Source organism: Meleagris gallopavo, chromosome 1 (genome assembly GCF_905368555.1).
Source record: "Meleagris gallopavo chromosome 1, MGAL_WU_HG_1.1, whole genome shotgun sequence".
Lineage (NCBI taxonomy): Eukaryota > Metazoa > Chordata > Aves > Galliformes > Phasianidae > Meleagris > Meleagris gallopavo.
In genome coordinates this window covers 164,682,289-164,706,145 of record NC_139404.1, presented here as the reverse complement: position 1 = coordinate 164,706,145, position 23,857 = coordinate 164,682,289, and the positions used below count along the sequence as shown (strand labels likewise).

The window sequence follows — 23,857 nt, the reverse complement described above, 5'->3', positions numbered from 1 at the left end:
TAAAAAATGAGATCAAGCAAATAAGCATGTCCTAAGGACTTCTTTGAATTGTATTATGCCCTTTCACCTCTGACTTTCTTTCTCAGTTCACTAGCCATGAATATTTAATATGGCCACTGCTGCATCCCAAGGAATGAATGACAGGTTCTGAGTTTCAAAGCTTAATCTGAAAAGCAGTGCATATATTCAGTATTGAAAAGAAGCATTGCACCCAGAGCAAATCCTTTTTCATAAGCCCACTTATTAAAAAAAGTAATGTAATATCATGAGTTTTCATTAATACAGTCTTCAATAAGCCTAAAGCAAATCCTTGCTGGCTATGCACTTGCAGTGCTTTTGTACTGAGCTAGCTGAAAGTGCTGAAGGCTCACAGTCCACATATGGAGAGCAGGGGGCATGCTCTCCAGGTACAAGCTCTACTGAAGTAGATGTTGTAAGTCCTCAGCTGTTGTTCCCACAGAAGATGGATATGGATGTTTCATGGAAATAAGAATGCTGATTTTCAGCTTCCACAGAGTGCTTTACACCTGTGAAGTGCTAGAAAAAATGTGAACAAATTCTCACCAGTAGGTGAATATTACAGTATTTGTTTTGCACATGTGGAAATTAAGATATGGAAATGTCATCAGGCTTACTCAAGGCCACACTGCTTTTCAACAGCAAATTTAGGATGAAGAAACAGGCCTCTCTGGTTACATCAGTTGATCATGCTGCCTTATAGCAAAATGTAGCTCAAGTTTCCTAAACATAAAAACAAATCCTGGGGAAGGAGTCGTTTCCCTCTTTGCTTCTTCAAAACAAACAAGCTCCCAAGCTACCAAACCCTGTGTTTACATGTATCATTAAATACTTTCCAGTTGCTAGCCAGAAAACTCAGCAGAAAACCTGTAGAACACCAAAGTAACTCTCTTCTTTTAAATAATTGATGATACCAAATAGCAGCAGTGTTGTGCCAACAAAGAGATTGGTCTCTCAAAATATTTTATTCATTATGCCTCCAGAAACCCAAAGCCTTGTTTTTGAAAAAAGCAAATTTCAGAAGTTGGCTCTCAGTTCATCTAAAACATCTGCTTATTACAAGTCTTGGTTTTACAGCACTGGTGCTCTCCTGTAAATCTTTCAGCTTTAAATAGTATATATATGAAGTCTTGGCAAAGAGATCAGGAAGAAGAAAGAGTAGTATTTGCCAAATACGCATTTTACTTTATGAGGCTATAGTGGTGCATTTTAGTGATATGTGTGTTGAAGAGAATCTACTAATCCGATTAAATAACAGGACAAGAAGGAATTAATTCCTAGGTTAAGAAACACCCCATTCTATGCAGCTGAAAGTTTATATTCTTGGATAAAGAGGTTAGAAGTCTTGGATAACTACACTTATATAAAACAGCCTAAAATTGGTATTTCTCCATGGTGTTTGTAAATCAAGGTCACATGTCAGAAGACTATGTTGTGATAAATCTGTCTGTCAATTAGATGGAGAGGGCATATCAATGTTAAATGATATTCTTTGTACACTCTGATCAGAAGGCAATGTAAACACCACAGCGGCATTATGAAATAGTAAATTGCATTCCAGATAATAGCGGATATTCATGATGCATGGTTTTACACTTTAATGTGATGTGTTTCACGCAGTCATGTTAATGTTTTAAATTATGTAACGTTCCTTTCTTTATGCTTTTTTTTTTTCCCCCATTAGAAATGGACCAGTGCAAATGCATCTCCCTCCTCCTCTCCCACCCCTTCTCTATCTCACTGCTCTTCCCCTCCCCTTTACTCTCTCTTTTCCCTTTTCCTATATCTCTTTTTCCTTTTCCCTTCTCCTTTTTTTTAACAGTGATACTGGGAGAGAAAAAAAAAAAAGCCTGAACTGAACTTAAACTGTCTTGCAAGAAATTAATAACAAGTACTTTTAAGATTTAAAAGCTAGGATTTTATGTTATATGCTTACAGATTCAATCTGTGTACCAGGCTTTGATCCAAGCCTTAGCATGATGACTGGAATCACTCCGATTAACCCAATGATACCAGGCATGGGGTTAGTGCCACCACCGCCACCAACAGATGTGCCTGTAGTCAAGGAAATAATTCACTGCAAAAGCTGCACACTCTTCCCTCCAAACCCAAGTAAGTGGGCCTGATGAAAAAATGTTATTCTCCTAAATGTATTTTCTGAAACTTTTTTATCTAATAAAAACTATGGTTTGTAAGTAAAGTAAAGCATGTATGGTGTTTCCTTACAAGTTCTGCTCCGTGTTTAAATCATGGTGGAGTGTCAGAGCATGTTCACTCATCTCTGCAAGGTCATGTAAAAAATTACACAGCTTGCACAAAAAGGAAAATGAATTACTTAAGGCTATCAGAGTCTGAAAAACTACACTACTACTTGTAGTACACATCTGTCTTTCTCTTACATCACTGTCACAAAATATAAGTCTGTCCAAACCAGCAGTGTTTGTGAGTGTGGTGAAAGCATCACTGTGGATAACAAGTTCTCGAGATGTCCTTCAGAGAGGTTTGAGTCAGAAGTCCATCCTGCAGATGTTTCTGAGCCATGGGTAGGGAATACTAAGGTCTTTCATCCAATGAGCCCTTCCTGGTTACTCTCCCCATGGCTAGCTAGTGGAAAGCCTTAGTGCAGTGATAACTTGCTAAACAGGCAAAGAGTTTGGAGTGCTGCTCCAAACCTCTTCCATCTGGCTTTTGAGATATAACTGGGGAACCTAAATTAGATTACTCTCTGAAAATGCCCACGTCTCTGTGTTGGTTATATGGCACCAATCCTCTTTATGTCCACCCATAGATGGAACCAACCTGGACTTATCTATGGATGAACATGGATGGCCCTGAACAGAGCACCTTATACCCAGGCTCTGCATAGCTACAGCACACCACCAAGATAGAAAGAAAGGGAAGCTGTCGTTTTTCTCCTAACATTTTTGGAGAGGCAGAATGCAGATGGGTTGTTTCTCTTTGAGGACCAGGCTCCCTTCTGCCCCCTCTGGGACTTTGTGCAAATGGAAAACTTCCCACTGAGCCACCACGACAAGGGCAGAGCAAAAAGCCTAATTTTGCTTGTGCCAGCCCCAGGAATTTAGTTTTATAGCAATCAGACCAGCTGTTTTCACCATCATTATGAAGACAAAAGAGAAATTTAAGCAAATAGTCTAGTGGTCTGAATTTGCAATGTAACTAGATCATGGTTTAATCAAACTGACTGTGTGAATGTATATATGGATATACTAATATTATAGCCCCCTTTAGTATGTTAAAGGGCCAAAAAAAAAAAAAATATATATATATATATATTAATTCATATCAATTAGAAATTCCTGCTCAGAGAATTACTGTTAGATGAGTGATCTAGCAATTTACATCTAAACAAGGGGAAGCGTTGTGATAGAGCGTATTTTTCACACAGTCCTCAAAAAAAATTAACACCTTTCTGATTTAAGTGTCCATATATATATGTATATACATAAAAATAAAATTTCTAGCCACTCCATCTCACAAGAACTTGTAAACAGTGAAGTTATCCTCCTTGCACACTGGCGTCCTCTCCGTTATCTGGCACAAAGACAGAAGAGATAACCGGTGGAGCACCTTCATCATGTTGTCACTTGATTGTGTTTCCTGCCTTGTTTTTCTGTTTGCTCTGGTCCTGTACTCTGAGAAAGAAATGGAATTATGCTAAAACTAGGGAAGGGTGTCCAGTCCTCCTGGCTTCATGGGCTGCTTTTCAGGGGGCTTAAACTGCTGCAGCTTGATGAGTGTAGTGAGTGAGGGGTGTAAGGAGGAGATGGTGAAGGTACAGAACCTTTGAAACAAAGTATTTTTCTTTTTTGTGTGTGCATTTTCTAAAAGGAGACTGTGCAGGGGAAAGAAGATCCTTTTAAACCTTAGACTGGAGAATGACCTATAAGTGGCAGGAATTAGGCTCTGAAAAGCCACCTAAAACTTGAAAAGGTTTAGATTAAAGTAGCCAATTTTGGACAATTTCTGCACTGTTCATTTATTTTGCTTCTCCCTCTCTGCCAACTCCATGCTATGTCAAATAACTGTTGCTGCCCTGAACTGAATAGAACCAATGGATCAAAAGACAAATTTTATATTCCAATGTGATTTCTGTTTTGACTTAGATCTTCCACCACCTTCAACAAGAGAGAGACCTCCTGGGTGTAAAACAGTGTTTGTTGGAGGATTACCAGAAAACGCAACAGAGGAAATTATTCAGGAAGTCTTTGAGCAGTGTGGAGATATAACAGCAATTCGGAAAAGCAAGAAGAATTTTTGTCACATTCGTTTTGCAGAGGAGTTCATGGTTGATAAAGCCATTTACCTTTCTGGTACTTCATTCTCTAATGGATTTTCTTTGCTTCTCATTTGTATTTTGTGATGCTAATGTTTGCTTATTTTCTTAGCTTTTATCCCAGCAAGTCTTTTTTTGAGCTCAGTGGCTCTAGCTTGGAGTGGGAAGGGGCAATTCTGCATTTGTCTGTGTCTGCCAAAACTTGTGAGCCGTTTTGTATGTTGAGTATCCAGGAGCAATTTCCTGCCATCCCACAACAATGCAGCAGACCCTGAAATTCACTACAGAACAATCTTGTTTTCGATTTACACAGGTTTATGTAGTTTTGCTCACAGGTTGTAGAAAGAGGAGGGCACCAGGCCAGGAACGCTGCTGTTTTCCAGTGCCAATTTCTGTGATAGCCTGGCAATTTCATTGGCATATTTTTATAGATTTGAAGAGCAGTGTGAATAAAGTCTGCCTTTATGTGTATAACCACCTGGGTTAGATTCTGAGACCCATCTGTGGGCTGTGCCTTTTGTCTCCCAGTGTCATGAGTGCCATAGTATTTTAAGTGTAAAGTTCCAGAGTCTCTTTTATTTTCCCATAAATAATCAGACCACAAAACCATAATTCACAGGGAAAAATAGAAAAATAAAAAAAAATCAGCCTTGCTTTCTCAAATCAGGCTTCATTGGCTGTCAGTGTCCTTTATACGAGGACTGACTTCCCAGCCTTCCCAAATGAGCCCTTCTCCACCTTCATAAGTTGTATTCTATTCCCTATGTGTCTTCACTGACCAGTTCACCCCTTAGTCCTGTCTCTCTGTCCCTCTGGGACCCTCTGTCTTTGTTTATTCCCACAAGTATCATGTAACACCTTCACCCTACATGCAAGGTACTTATAAGTGAATGAGGGCTGGAGACAACTCCTTTATCAAAAAGCCAGTTGACACAGACAGGCTTAACCCATCTTGTGTAGGGTTACTTTGAGGAGACCCCAAGCGACCACCAAAAGAGATCTAGGGATGCAGTTAATGATTGGGTACCTTGTCTGAGTTCCCATCCTAACCGTTTTTTGTTTTGCAGCAGAGCATCTCCTCGATGTCCATAGAAGGCTCACACAGTTAGAAACCAGTGGTTTCCTAAACCACCATTGACTACATCTTAAAATGAAAGAAAAAAAAAGAACATCTGAGGTTTGGAAATCTATAGTCAAGAAAAAGTTCTCTCTGTCACATTTTTTTCCTTCTAATCTGGCTGCCTTATTTAAATGTTAGTTCAAATAGCTATACAAAATTGTGAATTTTATGAGACTTTTATGAGAATTTTATGAGTATGGATTTCTTTAAAATATTTTTGCATTTTGATGTTTCCTTCAGATCAGCACTTCTTTATACGTTTTTCTTTCTTTTGTTTTTCATTTAATTATTTTATTTTCACCCCATTTCTTCATCCCTCCTCGTCCTCTCCTCCTTTCCATCCTTCCTGTTTATGTGTTTATTCATGCATTACTTCCATGACACTGTACTTTATGGGAGCAGGTTACAGACCTTGCAGTAGTAAGAAGAGGCAGTGCATTTCCCAGGTTCTGTCCTAAGGAGGTTCCAGCTCCACAGCAATAGAGCACTGGTGGAGGAGCAAAGAGAAGGCTCACAAAATGCAGTAGGAGCTGGGATTACTCTATATAATAAATTATAACAGTAGCAAAAAAGAGGCCATAGAAAACTTCAGAAATGTACAGACTGCCATCCTGGGGAAGAGCCAGTGTCCCATTATCTCAGTTTCCCAATTTTCTGTAGCTCAATGCTCCATTTGTCTCAAAGCAAAGTTTTATTTTAGTTTTCTGTGGAAAAATCCTGGAGCATCAGATCTGATGATTGCTAGAAATTTTCCCATTCTGTCGTGCGCCCTCACTTATGTATGCACCCAGAACAAAGGAGGCAAGAAGAGATGGAGGAGGCAGATTCCCTTTCTCATCCTCTTTTAATGATTTTTTCCGCCAGCATATTTCTGAGTTCTTGGTCCTTTTCTCTGTACTGTTCTCTAAGCCTTCCTTCTTCCCCTTCATTTCATCATAGTCACACTTCTGCCTCCACTGCCTTCACTGCCTCTTTCACCTTTTCTCCCCATCTCTCTTTTCTTCTCCTTCTAAAACTTTTAATTTAGTCCCTCTGACCAGATCAGGACAAGCAAACAAACAAACAAAACAGTAGAGCTGAGATGGAGAGAAGAGAAAAGCAGGGGAGCTCAGCAAGCAACTTTCCCTTCTTTTTGCCACCAGCAGTGATTTCTGCAGACCTCTGCAAATGAAACAAGGAACACTGAATGTCTCATTGCAAGGCAGGGAGGTCAGGCATTAAGGCAGGGACACCTTTTATTTGTACTGAAATATTATGTTTTTCTAATCAAATTTGTATTGTTTTCAAACATAATATATTCTGAAATGATGATGGAAAAGCATACTGTTACGGCCTTTTATTTTCCCTGGGAGAGACAAGAGAGAAATACAAACAGAATTTGTGGTAAATACGGTATGCCTGTTATATTAGGGAAGAATCCTGCCTTTGATATCTGTAACATAGTGATAATTTTGTCTACCTAATCAGTTTTATCTGTCTACCCCATCTAATCTCATCAAACACAGTATTTATCCTGTGCTTATCGTCAGAGGAATGCAAGTGATTAGAAAATCCATTAAGCAGTTTAATCGCTGAATTTTTTCCTTTCTACTCCCAACTAAAATTGTGTAAAAGGAGACAGGAAGATGGGTAAGAAACCCGTGATAAAAAAGTTGACTTTAGGAAGGTTTTCATTTAGTCCTGGAAGTTGCATTTTGGTCTCCTGAGGAGAAGGCTTTCCACAATCAATATGTCACCCCATGAGAAAGCTTTTTCTTCAAACTCTATGTACTTTACTCTTGTGGCTAATGAGTCACAAACTCCTGCAAACCTGGATGGCCCTGTACTTGAAATAAGGGCCAAACAAGTTGCTTCAGACAAACCTGCTTATACCCCCAAAGCCTAAGGATGCATTTTTTTTCTATGACAGTACCTTCCCATGTGAGTTTTCCTTTAGTACCATATACTGGTTTCTGTTTCATGTTCTCAATGATCGTCAGCATTCTGATCTAGATCCCCAGTTAGCAGTTGTTGACTGGTCCCCAGTATAGCAGCACTCAAAGGTAAGTCAAACTATGGAGTTTTTACTAGATCAATGATATGGAAGTACTGTGTTTGATTTTTGTTTAGCACCCTCATTAATTTTTCTTGCTTCTGCTCCTTTAAAGCAAGGAGCTTGGCAATTTCCCAGTTTTTATTCCTCTGCCATTATGTATGTGAAACTGAAATAAAAAATGACAGGCCAGGCACGCAGTTAATGCTAGCTGCAGTCCTGAGCAAAAAGCTGGGAAAAGGGTTTTGTGAGGGCAATTCATTGTCTGGGCAGGAAGGCGGAAAAGGCAGGTGATTCTCTCGTGCAGTAAATACTCTCAAACATCAATACGGTTACATGATGTTGGAAAAGAGCCTGCCATCCAGCTGCCCTGCAGCTCAGATCTACCATCACAGATGGGTGCCTGAGGATCACATATATAAAATAGATCCTGCCAGTCCTGCTTCACTGCCTACATGGTGTCTTGCTGTCTGTCGACCTGTCAAGGAGTCTGTTCTTCACTAGAGAGGTCACTGGTCCTGTAGTGTCCCCAGAGCCTGATTTAGAAGGGAACAAGAAGACATGCCAAAGAGGGATTTGCTTTTTGTTAAGGGAAGAATGCCAAGCCCTGAGCAATCTGATCTAATTTTGAAGTCACCTAGATGAGTGCGTGTACAAAACTGTACAAGCACAGACCTTTACAATAGTTGTTTTTCAGATTAAGTATGGCTTTGAGGACCTTGCTCTCTGCAGTGTTGTATTTCTCGGCATGCCCATAAGCCAACATGTTCCTGCCAACAAGGCGAAAGATAGGGGAGAAGAAGAGAGAACGTGTATTCCTGGAAAGGGCAGCCCAGCTGGGAGATCTAATTTTAGGTTCACAAGACCCAGAACCCTGGCAGTGTCCTTTCACATTGCTGATAACACCTTTTTGGCACAAAGCAGTCACTATGTGCAGAATGCATCTTGGGTATAACATTTGTCATGGTTATCAGAGTAACTGCACCACTGATCCCGTCATGTCTACATCTCTGGGGAGAAAAACACAAAGTTGTCCCCTTGTTAGCTCAGATCTCCAGGCTGAAAGGCCACTCACACTCTATTCTTCTGTTTTGTCTCACTGGATATACGATACCTGCAATTATTCTCTCTTGTGACTAAAGCTACACATAGCCTTTTTGGAGAAAGGGTAGTGTGCTATCCTCTCAGTAGAAGAAAGTGGAGCAAAGCAGAGGAGACTTGATATTGTTTGCATCTCTTCACCCGAAGCTTGTAAACCTTGGAAAACAGATCTGGTCTGATCCATGGAAGTTTTTTTTTCACCTTCTGGCTTTGAGGGACCTCTGAGACACTTAGTGTGAGCTTTCCATCTGGTATTCTTGCTGGAAAATGAAAGGTATACCTCCTCCTAACTGACAGGCTACTTAACTCCACAAGAGTTTTGAAAGGAAAATGTCAAGCAAAAAGCACCCAGATTGTTTGTTTTGGAAGGTGAATGGAGTTAAATCCACCCGATTGATCACAAGTTGTGTTTTTCAGAGGTCAGTACAGGGGCCGGCCCTGTTTAATATCTTTACTGATCATTTGGACAAGGGGATTGAGTAAGTTTACAGATAACACCGAGTTGAGAGGAAGTGCTGATCTACGTGAGGAAGGTCGCACAGAGAAATCTGGATGAGCTGGATCAATGGGCTGAGGCCAGTTGTATCAGGTTTAAAAAGACCAAGTGCTAGGTCCTGCACTTTCGTCACAACAACCCCATGCATTGCTGCAGGCTTAGGGTATAATAGCTGGAAAACTGCACAGAGGAAAGGGGCCTGAGGGTGTTAGCTGACAGCTGGCTGAACATGAGCCAGCAGTGTGCTCAGATCTTCAAGAAGGCCAATGACATTGTGGCTTGTATCAGAGAAAGAGCAGTCAGCAGCAAAAGGGAGGTGATCATCCCTCTGTAGTCGGCACTGGTGAGGCCACATCTTGAGTGCTGTGTTCAGCTTTGGGCCCCTCACTACAAGAAAGACATTGAGGCCCTGGAGTTGTGTCCAGAGAAGTGCAGGTAAGCTGTGAAGGGACTGGAGCACAAGTCTTATGGAGAGTGACTGAGGGAACTGGAGAAGTGGAGGCTCAGGGGGAACCTTATCTCTACAACTCCCTGAATGGAGGTTGTGGTGACGTGGAGGTCGGTCTCTTCTCCTATAGAACTGTGATAGAACTAGAGGTAGTGGCCTCAGGTTGTGACAGGGGAGGTTCAAGTTGATATTAGGAAAAGATTTCTTCTCAGGAAGAGTGACGAGGTATTGGAACAGGCTGCTCAGGGAAGTGGTAGAGTCACCATCCCTGGAGATGTCAAAGAAACATGTAGATGTAGCACTTATGGGCACAGTGATGATGAGTTGATAGTTGGACTACATGTTCTTAGTGGTCTTTTCCAACCTTCATGATTCTTTGATTCTATGATCACTATATGTGTGGTATTTAATGTTTGACATCGTCTCATGTGTGGTGTAGTACAGCCATTCCTTTCTCTTCATACAGCAAGATGTCTTTACAGCAGTAAAATAGAGTATGCCTAGATATGCTTTCTTGGTAAAATGCTCCTAACCTACTACTTAACTTTGCTGTCCCTGGAGAGAATTGAAGACTGAGTTTTAAATTTAGTGATGAGGTGCTGAAGCTCTTCAAACCACCATGACTGAAAGGTAGATTCTTTTGGATTACTGTTCAGAAATGGCAAACTTCTTTTTCCTGCCATTTTGAAGAAGAGCCTCCTGTCTGTGGAACTATTTCACAGTAGTTATAGTAGTGTTTCTGAAGAGCCTTGTTATGTGTCAGTTCTGCCCAGAGTTCATACCCACATCATCCCATGATATGAGAAGTCACGGCTGGACTGTTCTGTTACTGCAGTTATGGCAGTATGTTGATACGGAAAAATCTGAGCTAGCCCTGTGCAGACTGATTAATTTTACCTGCAGCTGGAGGTCTGTTTACAGCTTTCTGCTTGGTGTTCTCTCACATCTTCCCTGAATCAGCATTTTAAAAGTCAGAGAAACTGTTCTGTGAGTATCTTTCAGCTGTGGAAATAAAACTTGAAAAAAGATTGGTGCCCAGCATATGTTCTTCCACAGGATGGCCATGAAAGGCTTCTTTTATAGCTTTGGTGTGATTTGTTCATCTTTTGAATGCAGCCAAGGATTTCAGTTCAGAGCAGAGCCCTGTTGCGCTGTTGTACAGCCCTGACTTAAACAAAGCCAGTGCAGTCTGCTAACTTTAATATATGATAAATCGATCAAATTATGAATATGTAGGCCTCTAAAAATGAGATGTGATAGGTTATTTGTTCTGAAAGAGGTCTTGCAAGTATCTGATAAATCTTTCCATGGTCTTAGAATTGGTTTAAAGAATGCTCAACTTAATGTTTTTATACTATTATTGGCTTTATATCAGATTAATTTGTAGGTGGTTTGTGTTTGCTGCCAGATTATGTGGTGTTAGCAGTTAGGAAGCTTCAAAAGATCTAGCATCAACACAGGTATGACATCACCTTCTTTGTGGCTCAGCAATTTAGGTAATGCAATTTTCTCATTCAGCTACGGTCATGATGTTATAAATTTCAGCCTTTTCCCACACTTCCCATTCCACTGGTGGGCTGGATAACAGCACTAAACCATTCATGGTCTGAACAGCATCAGGGGAAGAAGAACTTTACATTGAAACCAGAGTAGATTCTTTTTTAGTGGTGGTACCCTTTCCTTTAATAAATGTTAGAAGTATCAGTTGGAAAAAAAGACATATTTGGAAAGGCTCATGAGCAGGAATGTAGATTCTGTACCTTTGGGGCTACTTTTTCAGATCATCTATTATGTTGATAGGTGATGCAGAAAATTGCAGTGAAAAAATGGATGAGTGTTTATCTTCCTGTGAAAGCGCAATGATCGACAGATACTGTGTGGATAAGTGGGAGCATGTGATTGTATATTTCAACTGCACTTGAAGTGGAAAAAAAAAGAAAAAAAATGAGCAAAGAAGTCCTGCAACAGTTAGTTCTGCTTGTTGATTTCAGGTTACCGCATGAGATTAGGATCTAGCACAGACAAAAAGGATTCAGGCCGCCTTCATGTTGATTTCGCTCAGGCAAGAGATGACTTTTATGAATGGGAATGCAAACAAAGAATGCTGGCCCGAGAAGAACGCCACAGACGTAAAATGGAAGAAGACAGACTGCGCCCTCCTTCTCCTCCAGCAATAATGCATTATTCTGAACACGAAGCTGCTTTGCTGGCTGAAAAATTGAAAGGTAAGCAGCATTTCATACTTTGCAGTGCATTATTCCTTAAGAACAGGGGCCATCCAGAAGTCAGAACATGGGAGATGGTTTCTCTCTGATGTATTTCATTACTTGCCCTGTTAACCTTCCCCTAATTCCTCTGCCATTTTTATGCCAGTCATAATGATACTCATCCGCCTGCTAGAAATGTAGGGTATCTGTCCATCTAGCTGTGCTTTAACAGCTGGAACACAACTTACAGAAAACTACATGGTGTTTTTTTTTTTGTTTTTGTTTTTGTTTTTCTGCTTAGTTGATGCTCTGGAAGTGTTCTCATAATAAGACAACCTGTTACACACATCTTCCATTTTAAGGACCTGATTCTTAAAATGCTTTTATTTCACCAGTGATATTTTGTTATATTACATGCATGTGACTGTCCAAATTCCTGGTTTTTCAATTGCTCTTGTGACCTGAATTTTAACATACATTCAGATGCAGTGGCATAACTTATCTCTGACACACACCATCCATTCTTTCATTCCCTCTTTAGGGAATTACACATGCAAGATAATGCATTGTTTTGTTATGTGTTTGCTTGCTTGTTTGCTTCTTCTGGGTACACTTAATGACTTACTAATTTACAAAACTGAAGATTTCCATCTTTAAAAGTTAACATACAAATGAAGAAGCAAAGAAATAAAAATATTCATGGTAAAGACATAATTTAAAAAGTAACAACTCCTTGTACCTCTTAGACTTGTGTTGGTTTTCATTCAGCATTTAGCAGCTGTGCTTGGCATTCTTTCTCCACGTGGTGGTCAAGCACGTTACCTGCTGTGTGCCAGCCAAGTCACAAGAAACTGTCATTCTTGCCACTGTTTCAGAATTTCCCAGATTAGATGTAAGCTATCTAGCTGTCAACATGTTGGTCTGCGTTCTAACTCTGAAACATGTTTGGGAAGCTACTGGAGAATGGTGCAAAGTTGTTGCGTCTTTGAAGCATGGAACAGAGATGCACCCTACTGTCTCTTTGAGTACTGCATTGATCACTGTTTCATCAGTTGGTTGCTAGTTCGGATAACTAATATTCTGGATGCATACACGCCTCTATTAAATACCTCTTGAAATAACTGGAAGATTGTTAAAATAATGCAGATAAATTGACAGGCCAAGAGGAAAAGAAGAATGAATCACAAGTATAAGATTTTTTTGTTTCTTACCTAGCTTCCAGTCCAGTTCCTCTAGAGCTTATACAGTACAGTAGTTTTAGATTCATCTGTTCTCAGAATCTGTTTTCAATTGAATATTTTAGGAGTTCATCTTTTATAGGGAAGTTTTTCTTAATGTAGTAAGGCCTAGAGGTTTCCTGAGCTAAGCCAGAAAATGCAAGAAGTCTGGGCAATTTCTTCCGTATGGCTAGCCATTGCTTGGGGTAAGGAAATGTGGATTTCCGCAAGATGTTTGAGATGTCTATATTTAAAAGAGGTTTTCTTTTCAGTCTGGGAAGCTTCCATGCTTAATTAAGATTTATTTCAAGCTTTCAGAGCTTTGGTCCTTTGAAGGACATTTGACCAGAGCAAATAAATACAAGAAATTGAGAATTGAAAATGGTAAGTTTATTTTTTATGAGTTAAAAGGCATTAAAATCCAGCAAAACAACATATTGCAGTTTTAAGAACTTAGTTAATTAACCATTACACTTTAGCAAGATTAAGATAACCAGTTCTGTACCTGTACAGTTTCACAGAATCAATCACAGAATTGTAGGGGTTGTAAGGGACCTCTAGAGATCATTGAGACCAACGCCCCTGCCAAAGCAGGTTCCCTACACCAGGTCGCACAGGTAGGCGTCCAGGCAAGACTTGAATATCTCCAGAGAAGGAGACTCCACAACCCCCCTGGGCAGCCTGTTCCAGTGCTCCGTCACCCCCACCGTGAAGAAGTTCTTACGCACATTCGTGCAAAATTTCCTATGCTGCAGCTTATGTCCAATTCCCCTCGTCCTGTCTCCACGTACCACTGAAAAGAGACTGGCCTCACCGTTATGGCTGCCACACCTCAGATATTTATAAACCTGGATCAGGTCCCCTCTCAGTCGTCTTTTCTCAAGGCTAAACAGACCCAGTTCACTTAGCCTTTCTTCATAGGGGAGATGCTCCAGGCCCTTCACCATCTTTGTGGCCCTCCGCTGGACTCTTTCCAAGAGATCCCTGTCTTTTTTGTACTGGGGAGCCCAGAACTGGACACAGTACTCCAGATGAGGCCTTACCAGGGCAGAGTAGAGGGGGAGGATCACCGCCCTCGACCTGCTGGACACGCTCTTCTTAATGCAGCCCAGAATGCCATTGGCCTTCTTGGCCAGGAGGGCACACTGCTGGCTCATGGCCAACCTGTCGTCCACCAGGACGCCCAGGTCCCTCTCTGCAGAGCTCCTCTCCAGCAGCTCATCCCCCAGTCTGTATTGGTGCATGCAATTCTTCCTCCCTAGGTGTAAGACCCTACACTTGCTTTTGTTGAACCTCATCCAGTTTCTTACTGCCCAGCTCTCCAGCCTGTCCAGGTCTCGCTGAATGGCAGCACAGCCTTCAGGCGTGTCAGCCAATCCTCCCATCTTCGTATCAAACTTGCTGAGGGTGGCCACTATCCCCTCATCAAGGTCATTGATGAAGATGTTGAACAAGACCGGACCCAGCACAGACCCCTGGGGGACACCACTGGTTACAGGTCTCCAGCCAGACTCTGCACCACCAACGACGACCCTCTGCGCTCTGCCAGTCAGCCAGTTCTCAACCCACCTCACTGTCCACTCGTCTATCCCACACTTCCTCAGCTTTGTTATAAGGATGTCGTGGGAGACAGTATCAAATGCCTTTCTAAAATCAAGGTAGACTACATCTACCGCTCTTCCCCCATCCACCCAGCATGTGACAACATCATAGAAGGCCACCAGGTTGGTTGAGCACAACCTCCCCTTGGTGAACCCATGCTGACTACATGTTGTTGGGGATGGAAAATCTGAAAACAAACCCTCCCTTCTTAATTGGTTTCTATTGTACTAGGTTATCTAGGAAGTAAAGATGGGGTCCAATCATTATACTTCTGAGTCCTATACTCTGCTTAACTTTTCCAATGACAGCCAGTTTCTGTGAGGGTGAGAGTAGAACATTAGGGTCTTCCTTGGGCAACACAGACTCACCATGAGTACTGTGTGACACCCTAAAAATAAAGGTCAAACTGCACAAAAAAATACATCTTTCATTGTGAGAAGGGGCAGTTTGTGTCATCACATATTCAGAATTTAAATCTGGGCTTCAGCGAAACTAACGGGCGATATATTTGTATACATATGTATACATACATATGTTTGTATATGCACATGTTTATAAAATTTGGTGTCAATATATCTGTTCTCTGAGTGACACCAGATTTGCATTGCTGCAAAGTCTGAACAATATATCTTACAGAAGAGGATCAAAATATATCTGCTCTTGACAGGATTTGCCTTGAAAGTGTGGTTGCTGAGTAGATTCCCTGCAGTTGTTTTCTTAAGTCATGACCTCCCCATGATACCTGCCTCAGAAGAGTCCTGAGCTCTGCTGCTGACTCACGAGGTAGAGCTGCAGGTCCTCAGTGTGCCAGTTTCAGCTCCTGCAGTGCCTCCAGAACTTCACCGAGCAACACTAGCTGTAAAGCATGCCAAATAGCTGAACATCTGTCATCCCAAGACACCGCTCTGCAATCACAGATGTAGACAACTTGGTCTGAGTCCAAGGAACTTTTGTTGTCAAAATAACCTTGGAAATTCTTGATGGCAAAGAAATGTAACAGTGAGCTGAGATGAACTAGACTCATCGGACAGTCTCCTGTTGTAGTCTTTAGATATTTATTGGTTCTATAGCAGAGGTGACAGTATCTTTTTTCACCTTCCACAAACTGTAGAACAAGACTTAAAGAAGTCATTGTTTTTGCATACTAGACTTGGCTGGAAGTTCTCACCTTAATATTGCCAACATGTTCCTCTGTATTTCATGTACTAAAGCCACCTGGTATGGCAGTCACTACTGTGGAGAAAAGTGGGTGATAGAGGTGGGCTGAAGTGGGTGATAGAGAAGGCTCTGGGTGAAGTGGGTGATAGAGAGGGCTCTTTTATGCTCACTGGAAACAGAAGTTCATTATAAAATTTCACTGTTAGTCTCTATTAGTATGAAGCTTCAATAAAGTATCAGCTGGATTCTCAAAATACACTGCCTGGTGACTGGGGCTGGGAGCTGGGATACCTCCATTGTGTGTGAGGCCATGCGTATCTCCAAAAGCCTGAGGGGTTATGGCTTACTATTCACTGCCTGTGGACTATCCCATATCCCTTCATTTGTGGAAAGAACTTGGTTTGAACACTTGTTTTATGCACAAATTGTTGGAACTAATGAGAAACTATGAGTCAGTACAATTCATCACCGCTTTCCATTTTAAACTGTGTCAGACTGTGATGTTTAATGGCAATAATTTCACTTTTCTGTTTCTTTTTTTTTTTCTTCGTCTTTCTTTTTTTTTTTTCTTCCTCCGCTAAGGTCTTCAGGGTCCTGCAAATGCAATCCTTCATAACTATTTCCTTGATGGCAGTGTGAACGTTTTTTTCTGTAGCTTATAGCCAAGAGTATATTCACTTTTCTTCTCTCTAAATGTATACAGTGTTGTTTATTTCCCTATCCACCTATTACATTTTGCCATTGCCACTTTTCACTATGTGGCAGTGACATATTGCCAGCATTTTGGGGATAGGTCTCATGAATCTGAGCTAGTAGCTCTAAAAATTTAGGCCCACACTACTAACTCTCATTGATTAAATGCTTTTTGAGCTTCTCTGCATTGATAATTTGTGAGTGATGTTCTCTGTTGGTCACCTCCAGAGCCAAAACAGGGAGAAGCCAAGGAGATGATAGTTCATAGAAAGAGAACATTTACTGCATTGGGAAGATGACTTGTCACAAAATACTTGATTTAAATGTGTTTAATGCACTCCCATACAATGTTTGCAAGCCCTCTTCATTAGTCACAGCAGATTTAGTACAAGAAGGCAAAAGAAAACTGAGCCTGGATTGTCAGAATGAAATGAGCTCCAGCAGTCAGACTAGGTAGGTAACATGAGGAAGCTCCTGTTCATACCAGGGCTATGCTTATTAGTTCTAAGTTTGTGCCATTTATTTCATGTTTTCAAGCTAGTTAGGAAAATAAAATTGCTATTATTTTGCATGAGAAGTTATTTTTTGCTAGGTTTTGTGGATTTTTTTTTTAGCTTTTAAACTAAAATGGACTTGAAGGAGAAAAAAATAAAAAATAAAATAAAAATAGCACTAATTGGTTAAAATGCAAAGGAAATTTTCACTTTTTCAAAAGGTGTTCTTCAACTCTGCCTTTTGAATTAAATATTCCAAAATATGTCATGGGAGTACAAGTAGTTTAAATGGACTATCATATGATTGCCAAGGAATAAGTTAAAAGTAAGCGTAACTCAGATTAATGAAAGTTCTACCTCACTTTCTGAGATCTTCCAGGCTTGGATAAAAGTCTGTGTTTCTTTAATGAATTATCTCAAGAATTTCGCAATGTGAAGTCTGGTAAACTGAAGTATTTTATAGTGAAATGTGACTGTAAATACCAATTGTCTACCTTTGAAGGCCTTTGAGAACAGTCCTTTCCCATGCAAACAAAGCCAGCAAAATATAACGTCTTTTGTTATTACATTACAAAAATTCAACCCTCTTTTCTCCTGCTTTGTTGCAGCTTTCTTCTTTTCTGCATGTTTCAGATTTTAATTCATGAGTTACGTTGTGTTATTACTACACAGTGAGATGTGGCAGCAGATATTTGGGATCTAATTTGCACAATTTCTCATCTGTTTTCCTGGGTGCTTTATAAATGGCAGAGGAACGTGGCATCCAGAGCATCACACAACCAGAGATAGGTGAACCTTTCATCTTTAAATGGAATGCTGTGCTTTGGGAAAAAAAAAGTCATTTTTTCTGTGTGCTTATGACATTTGAGTTTCCATGCCGAGTTTTAAACATTATGGTATTCTTAATTTGAGCATATCTCAATCATCTTCAGAAATCGCTTTTTGCAAATAAATTCCTTCAAAATACTACATCTGTCTTATTTCCTGCAGGTACTTAAATAGTTCCACCATCTAATATAGACATCTCTTCATATCTCAATATACATTTTAAAACATTTTGAGAAAAAAAGAAGTAAATACCTGCAAGTCATGTACAGTACTCAGGTATTTACCTCCCTTTTAAATACACTGTCTCTTTATGAGCACAGGAAAGTTATTCATGTGGATTTCCATTAAAAAAATATATATAATTTGAAAAATTGAGAAGCTGCTGCTTTGCCAGGCACTGTATTATCCCCTGAAGAGAGAACAGATTGGAAATTTAAATAAATAGATGGCAGTTACAGTAGAGTGAACTAACTGGGGATGCATCTTGTGCAAGATTCAGGTAACATCAAGCCTGACAATCTCAGCCTGTGCACATCGTTTGAAATATAAACAACATTTAATTGCTTGGGAAATGGGAGATTTCACTGAGAGAACTGTGCTGCTGTCATTCTCGGGCTGCACTTGAGAGCCAGATTTGGGCAGTGCTACCAATGCAGTGATTTATCCACAGGGGCAGCTCTCACACCACACCACAGGGTGTAGCTCAGTGCCAGGCGACAGGGGGAGGCAAAGCTGGGGTCCTCCTTACAAATCCAACGGGTTCCAGGTTTAATTGCTGCTGAAAGGCTTTGGGCCTTTTTTTTAGCACGATCTTTTTTCTATCAGTGGTATATCAAGGCAGAGACCTACAGTAGACATGCTCTGAGCCTTTAGCATCAGATCTGTTTGCGTAGCCTCCTTGTTTTTTAGATCATCATCTTCTCTTTCCTTCTTCCATATGCTGCTGACATCTGCTATGGCACTGTACATCTGGCTCCTAGTGCCTCACGCAGGGGCTGTGAGCAGGCACGTTGCAAGGCTGGTTCTCTCTCCTGGTAAAGGAGTGAAAGGTGTGTTCAGCTATCACTGCCCCGATAACCCAGTTCCCTAGGCACCTTGCTCCATCAGCCCGGAAGAAATACATTCACTATTAAGTGTATTACCAAAATCACTCTCTCTCACCTAATCTATATTGTATCAATGCAAATGTTAAGTTTTTTGTATGAACCCACTTGATTAAATGTGCAGCACTGCAAAATGACTTGAGTTAATTACTATGAACTGGCAAATTGCAGCTTGCTGATCTGAAAGTTTGCAGTGTGATTTTTCAGAAGCAGGAAGGAAACTCAGTACCTTCATAATTATTTCTTATTGGCAATAATGGCGTCTTCAGGATAAGATAATGGATCACTGTATCTCACACAAAACCCACCTCTGGAAGAATCTTCTCTGACTGAATTTTGAAGAAGGAGTTTGATGATGCAGGGGCGAGTGATTTTTTTTTTTTTTTAAGATATCTTTTAGTAAATGTATATGTATATTTTTATCAATTTAGCTAGTCATTTATTATATAACAGCAAGTGTTTCTCAGGAATAGCGTACAGTTAAGGCTATTTAAGAAATAGTAAGGTGGATGATTAATCTTTCTTTAAAATAACCCTTTGGCAGTAAGAATTTGTATTCCCAGATTCTCACTTATTATACAGTGCCATTGGGTTAAAAATGTTATTAATCCCAAAAGTACCAGACTGATATGTGTGGTGCATGACACAGTTATATAAAGTATTTGAGCAGGGAAAAAAAAAAAAAAAAAGTGAGGGTAGCAGACTGGAGAGTTGTGTTTCTAGGTCAGTGCAGGAGAAGCTTTTAAGCCAAGAGAAAAATAAGTTGGCGTTGTGGCACCAAGACTGGTATGTGCTGAGAAGCACGTTGCTCCTGGTGTACAGAGGAGCTGGCTGGACTTGCTGATGAGTGGCATTACTGCACCTTTTCTCTGACCTGATTCACCCACTTCAGCCACCCGCTGGGATTTATTGTTTTCTATTTTGAATTCATCACTTGCCATTGAGAAGTGTTAGTTATAGGCCAATAAATGATCAAACCAGAAGACAGACTAGCCTTGGTCAGACATCTTCCCATGGCTGCAGTTATATGGAGTGAAGGAGTCTCCTGGCTGACCTCTGTCCCTTTTTGCGATAGCGGGACTGGGCTCAGTTTGAAATTCTGGCAGTGGGCTGTGATGAGATGGGCAGGTTCAGGATGGGAACATATCCAGATGTAAAGTTCTCAGAACAGGAGAGACATGGACATGTTGGAGTGCATCAAGAGAAGGGCCACCAAAATAATCCAAGGAATGGAGCACCTCTCCTACGAGGACAGGTTGAGGCAGCTGAGGCTGTTTAGCCTGGAGAAGAGAAAGCTCTGGGGAGACCTGAAAGCAGCTTTTCAGTATCTAAAGGAGGGCTGTAAGAAAGAAAGGGACAATTTTTTTAGCAGGGCTGTTGTAATTGGAGAGGGCAAAATTGTTTCAGCCTAAAAAAAGAGAGATTTAGATTGTGTATAAGGAAAAAGCTTTTTATAGAAAGGGTGGTGAGGCACTGGCACAGCTTGCCCAGGAAGGTGGTAGATACCCTCACTGTCTCTGCAAATACCCAAGGTCAGGCTGGATGGGGCTCTGAGAAACCTGATTTAGCTGTAGATGTCCCTGTTCATTGCAGAGGAGTTGGACTAGACTTTTAAAAGTCTTTTCCAACTTGAAAGATTCTGTGGTACTAACAAAGCTAAAAGCAATTGTAGCCCTAATGTTTGGCATTGCCCTAAGTAAAAGTTCAGCATATAATGTCACTCTCAAATTTCAAAAACATAAAGCTGGACATATTTGAGATATATCTATGCATGTAAAAATATTAAGGTTGGTTGAGTAGTTTCAGAGTGATGGACTAACCTGTCTGTTGGCTGAGGCCTTAGAAACCATAATCTCTGTAGTGAAAGCACATTATAGATGTGCTTAACATTGAGAGTCACAGCATTTCTGATTACTGTGAACTGAGTTCTGCTCTTACACCAGGGAAACTCCATAAACTGAGAGTAAAGTCATTGTTTCCAATGCTTTTTTCCCAGTTTGCTATTTGTTCGCAATTCATGTCATAGCTTTTTTCTATAAGGAATATGATGCCATTTGGGGTTGCTTTCAGGTGGTCAAATTGTGGGCAGAAAAATGCAAAACATTTGTCAAAAATTGTTCCTTTTTATATATAAATATCCCCTATGACAATTTCCCAGACAGCTCTAGGGATGCATTTTCTTCTCTTTATATTGCATTGCATGTAAGTTGTGAGTTAGGATTTAAGTGCCAAATATCTTCAGTTGACATAAGAGGAATTTGAAATATCTTATCTCTAGAGGGATGTGATTGAGTCTAGCAGCACCTGGAAGTCTCTAGTGACAGACACCCAGCAAGCCGTCCTCAGTAGATGGGAATATGAAAAGACACAGCGTGCATCACAGCTTACAGTATAACTTGAAAACCCAACACACGTACACAAATACTGTGTAGGTGTTCTGCAGCTGCTGTGCTTGTATAATAGTTGGAATTCCTTGGACCAAATGTCGATGACTCTTGCAGAGATGGCTGTATTTGAGCAGGTCATCCCAGGCTCCTTTTGCAGCTGATTGAGGAAAGCACGCACTTTTGGGGTTCAGTTCACCTCACCTTCAAGTAGACAGCTGGAGGCAAACTGGCGAAGCATGCCCATGAAATGTCCATTTCTTTCCATTAACTGTACAAGGAGCCTTGGGCTACAAACTCAGAAGCTGACATGAAGGAGATGGATTCTACCATACTTTCTTAAAATATACTCTAATTTGGAGGAGAAAAAATTTAAGTACAAGAAATAATCCACCGTGTACTCATTTTTAAGGAACAATTACATATGAAAGCATGTCTTACATAAAGGAATTTATTTTAAGAGTATGTTTTTAAACAGTGTATATTTATGTGCATCTTACCTCAAGGGAATAATTTTGAAAAGAATTAGGAGGTTTGTTTTATTTTTTTAATGAATGGCTGCAATCATGACAGTTCATGCTCTGCTTAAATTAGATTCCATTGCTGCATTTCTTCTGCTATTTATCTACTAAATAAAATATAAATGAACAATCTGGTATAAAAATCTGATTTTCCAAGTGAATCTCTGATTGCTCAGAAAGAGTCATCGCATTCTGGATGAAGAAAATTAATTCACAGTGAGTTACCTTGTGCCAGCCACTGAGCATTTGAATTTGGAACAGAAAAATATTTCAAACTTTTCTATTTCTAGAAGATGAAATAAGGAAATTTTGAATCAGTAAAGATTTTACTAACTAATGTGCTCCTGTTGTGAATATATTACCCTCTGGCATTCTTTAATGTTTATAATCTTCTAATTATGTAATCAATGAAGATTCTGATGTTTACCATTGCAAGTTTTTTATTCCTGCTAGTACAGAGCCATAAATTAACTATAACAGGCCCACAGACCTCTGCAGCTCTCTGGCAGTATAGTAAGTTAAAACAGGCTTTTGGCATGTCCTTTTAAATGGGTTGAATCTATCTGACAGATGGATGGCATGTTTAAGAACATCTCTTGTACACACCAACTGTGCCTGATGAAAACAAAACAAAAGGAGTAGTGTTTTCATTTCTTGTAGATTCTGGAGCAAAACAACATGAGGCCACGTATTGTGGAGAGATTAAAGTAAGAAAAAGGTAGAATGGCACAGAAAATCTGTGGATTTTCCTGATGCAGCTCCATGAAACGTTTTTGCCCAGTTGTGCACACTGTTTCATCACTGGTCATGGTGTACCTCTTCAGAGGTATTCCCAACTTTGTTGTTCATGTTTTGACCTAGATAGAACAGGATAATTTACTGATAATGGTACTTTGGTGTTGGGTGATAAATTACATGGGATGATACAGATAATGATGTCTACAAGAGAAAAGAAGATTTGTGTAGTTATTCTCTTCTCACGGCCAGCCACATCCTCAGTGTTAACAGGCTGGTGCCATCCTCAAAATGACCTGACTTCACAGATTGTTAGAAATTGCGTACTAACATTCCCCACAGCACTTACAGGTTATTTTTATTGACTATTGTAATTACAATAAACATTATGTTCTAGGAATGAGTTCTTGGCTATACTGGATCGGTGACATCCAATTCCCATGCATTTCAGCAGGCTGAAGATTTTATCCAAGTTTAGAGAGTTTTTGCTTGCAGTATGTAGAGGCTTTGCACAAGTTTCATTTATATCTTTTTTTTTCTGAGGCCTGTATTCAGCTAATTCACTCATCAGGGACTATTAATACATACCTGCCTTGTTTGCATCTGGAAAAACTAGAAAGTGGAGACTAATGAAAGGGAACAATATGGAAAATAAAGATACCTGACTATCTTTTCCTTCCCACAGACAATTATTTAATGAATGATGATGACAATTAATCACATGTTAGCGTAAAAAGACATCATGCAGAGATAGGATGTTATGATGCTCTTATTTTGCAGGGTTTTTTTTTTCAGGCATCTTAAGTGAACATGCCTATCCAGCTGTGGCAAGCAAATCCCGTTGCTGTAGCTGAAAGCATGTTTCAGTTAATAAGATGCTAAAGATCAGGCAATGTAAAATCCATTCTTTGCAGAGTTGTGGGCACAGAGCGTGTCACTTGTCCTCTCTGCACTTCAGGCTCCTTGCCTTTTAGGGCAGTGATTGCTGATTGAGAATAAAAGCCCAAATCATCACTTGAGTATTACTATTTCATTCTTCTTTGCACATAGAATGCAGAGTCCTACAATGTTCCACATTTCTGTATCCTCCAACACAGTCGGTCAGTTTTAATATCTTCCAATTTTCATTTTAAATGTCTTTTGGTAGTTTTTAATATTGTCCAACTTTCATTTTAAATGTCTTTTGGTTGGTTTTAATATCTTCCAGTTTTCATTTTAATTGTCTTTTGGTTATAATTACGCTACTTTTCTATACCATAACAGCGTGCTTTTTCTTTCAGAAAAGTATACCTGCCATGTAAAATGCATGAAGAAACCTAAACAGGAAGGACCAGATGAGCTGTTTAAAATGATTTATTGGGAAATTGAAGTTTTATAGAATAAAATTCTGTGGAAAAAGCAAGATC

General features: G+C 40.1%; 1 protein-coding gene across 5 annotated transcripts in view; it reads left to right on the top strand.

Annotated features, from left to right (window-relative positions):
- Positions 1-23,857, top strand: part of ENOX1 (ecto-NOX disulfide-thiol exchanger 1) — a 365,131-nt gene that overhangs the window by 256,638 nt on the left and 84,636 nt on the right. For all 5 annotated transcript variants that reach the window (XM_085215818.1, XM_085215817.1, XM_085215815.1 and 2 more), the window contains 3 exons: positions 1,957-2,130; positions 4,143-4,349; positions 11,501-11,734. In XM_085215818.1, coding sequence (XP_085071944.1) covers positions 1,957-2,130; positions 4,143-4,349; positions 11,501-11,734 — 615 coding nt within the window. The remainder of the gene's footprint in view (positions 1-1,956; positions 2,131-4,142; positions 4,350-11,500; positions 11,735-23,857) is intronic.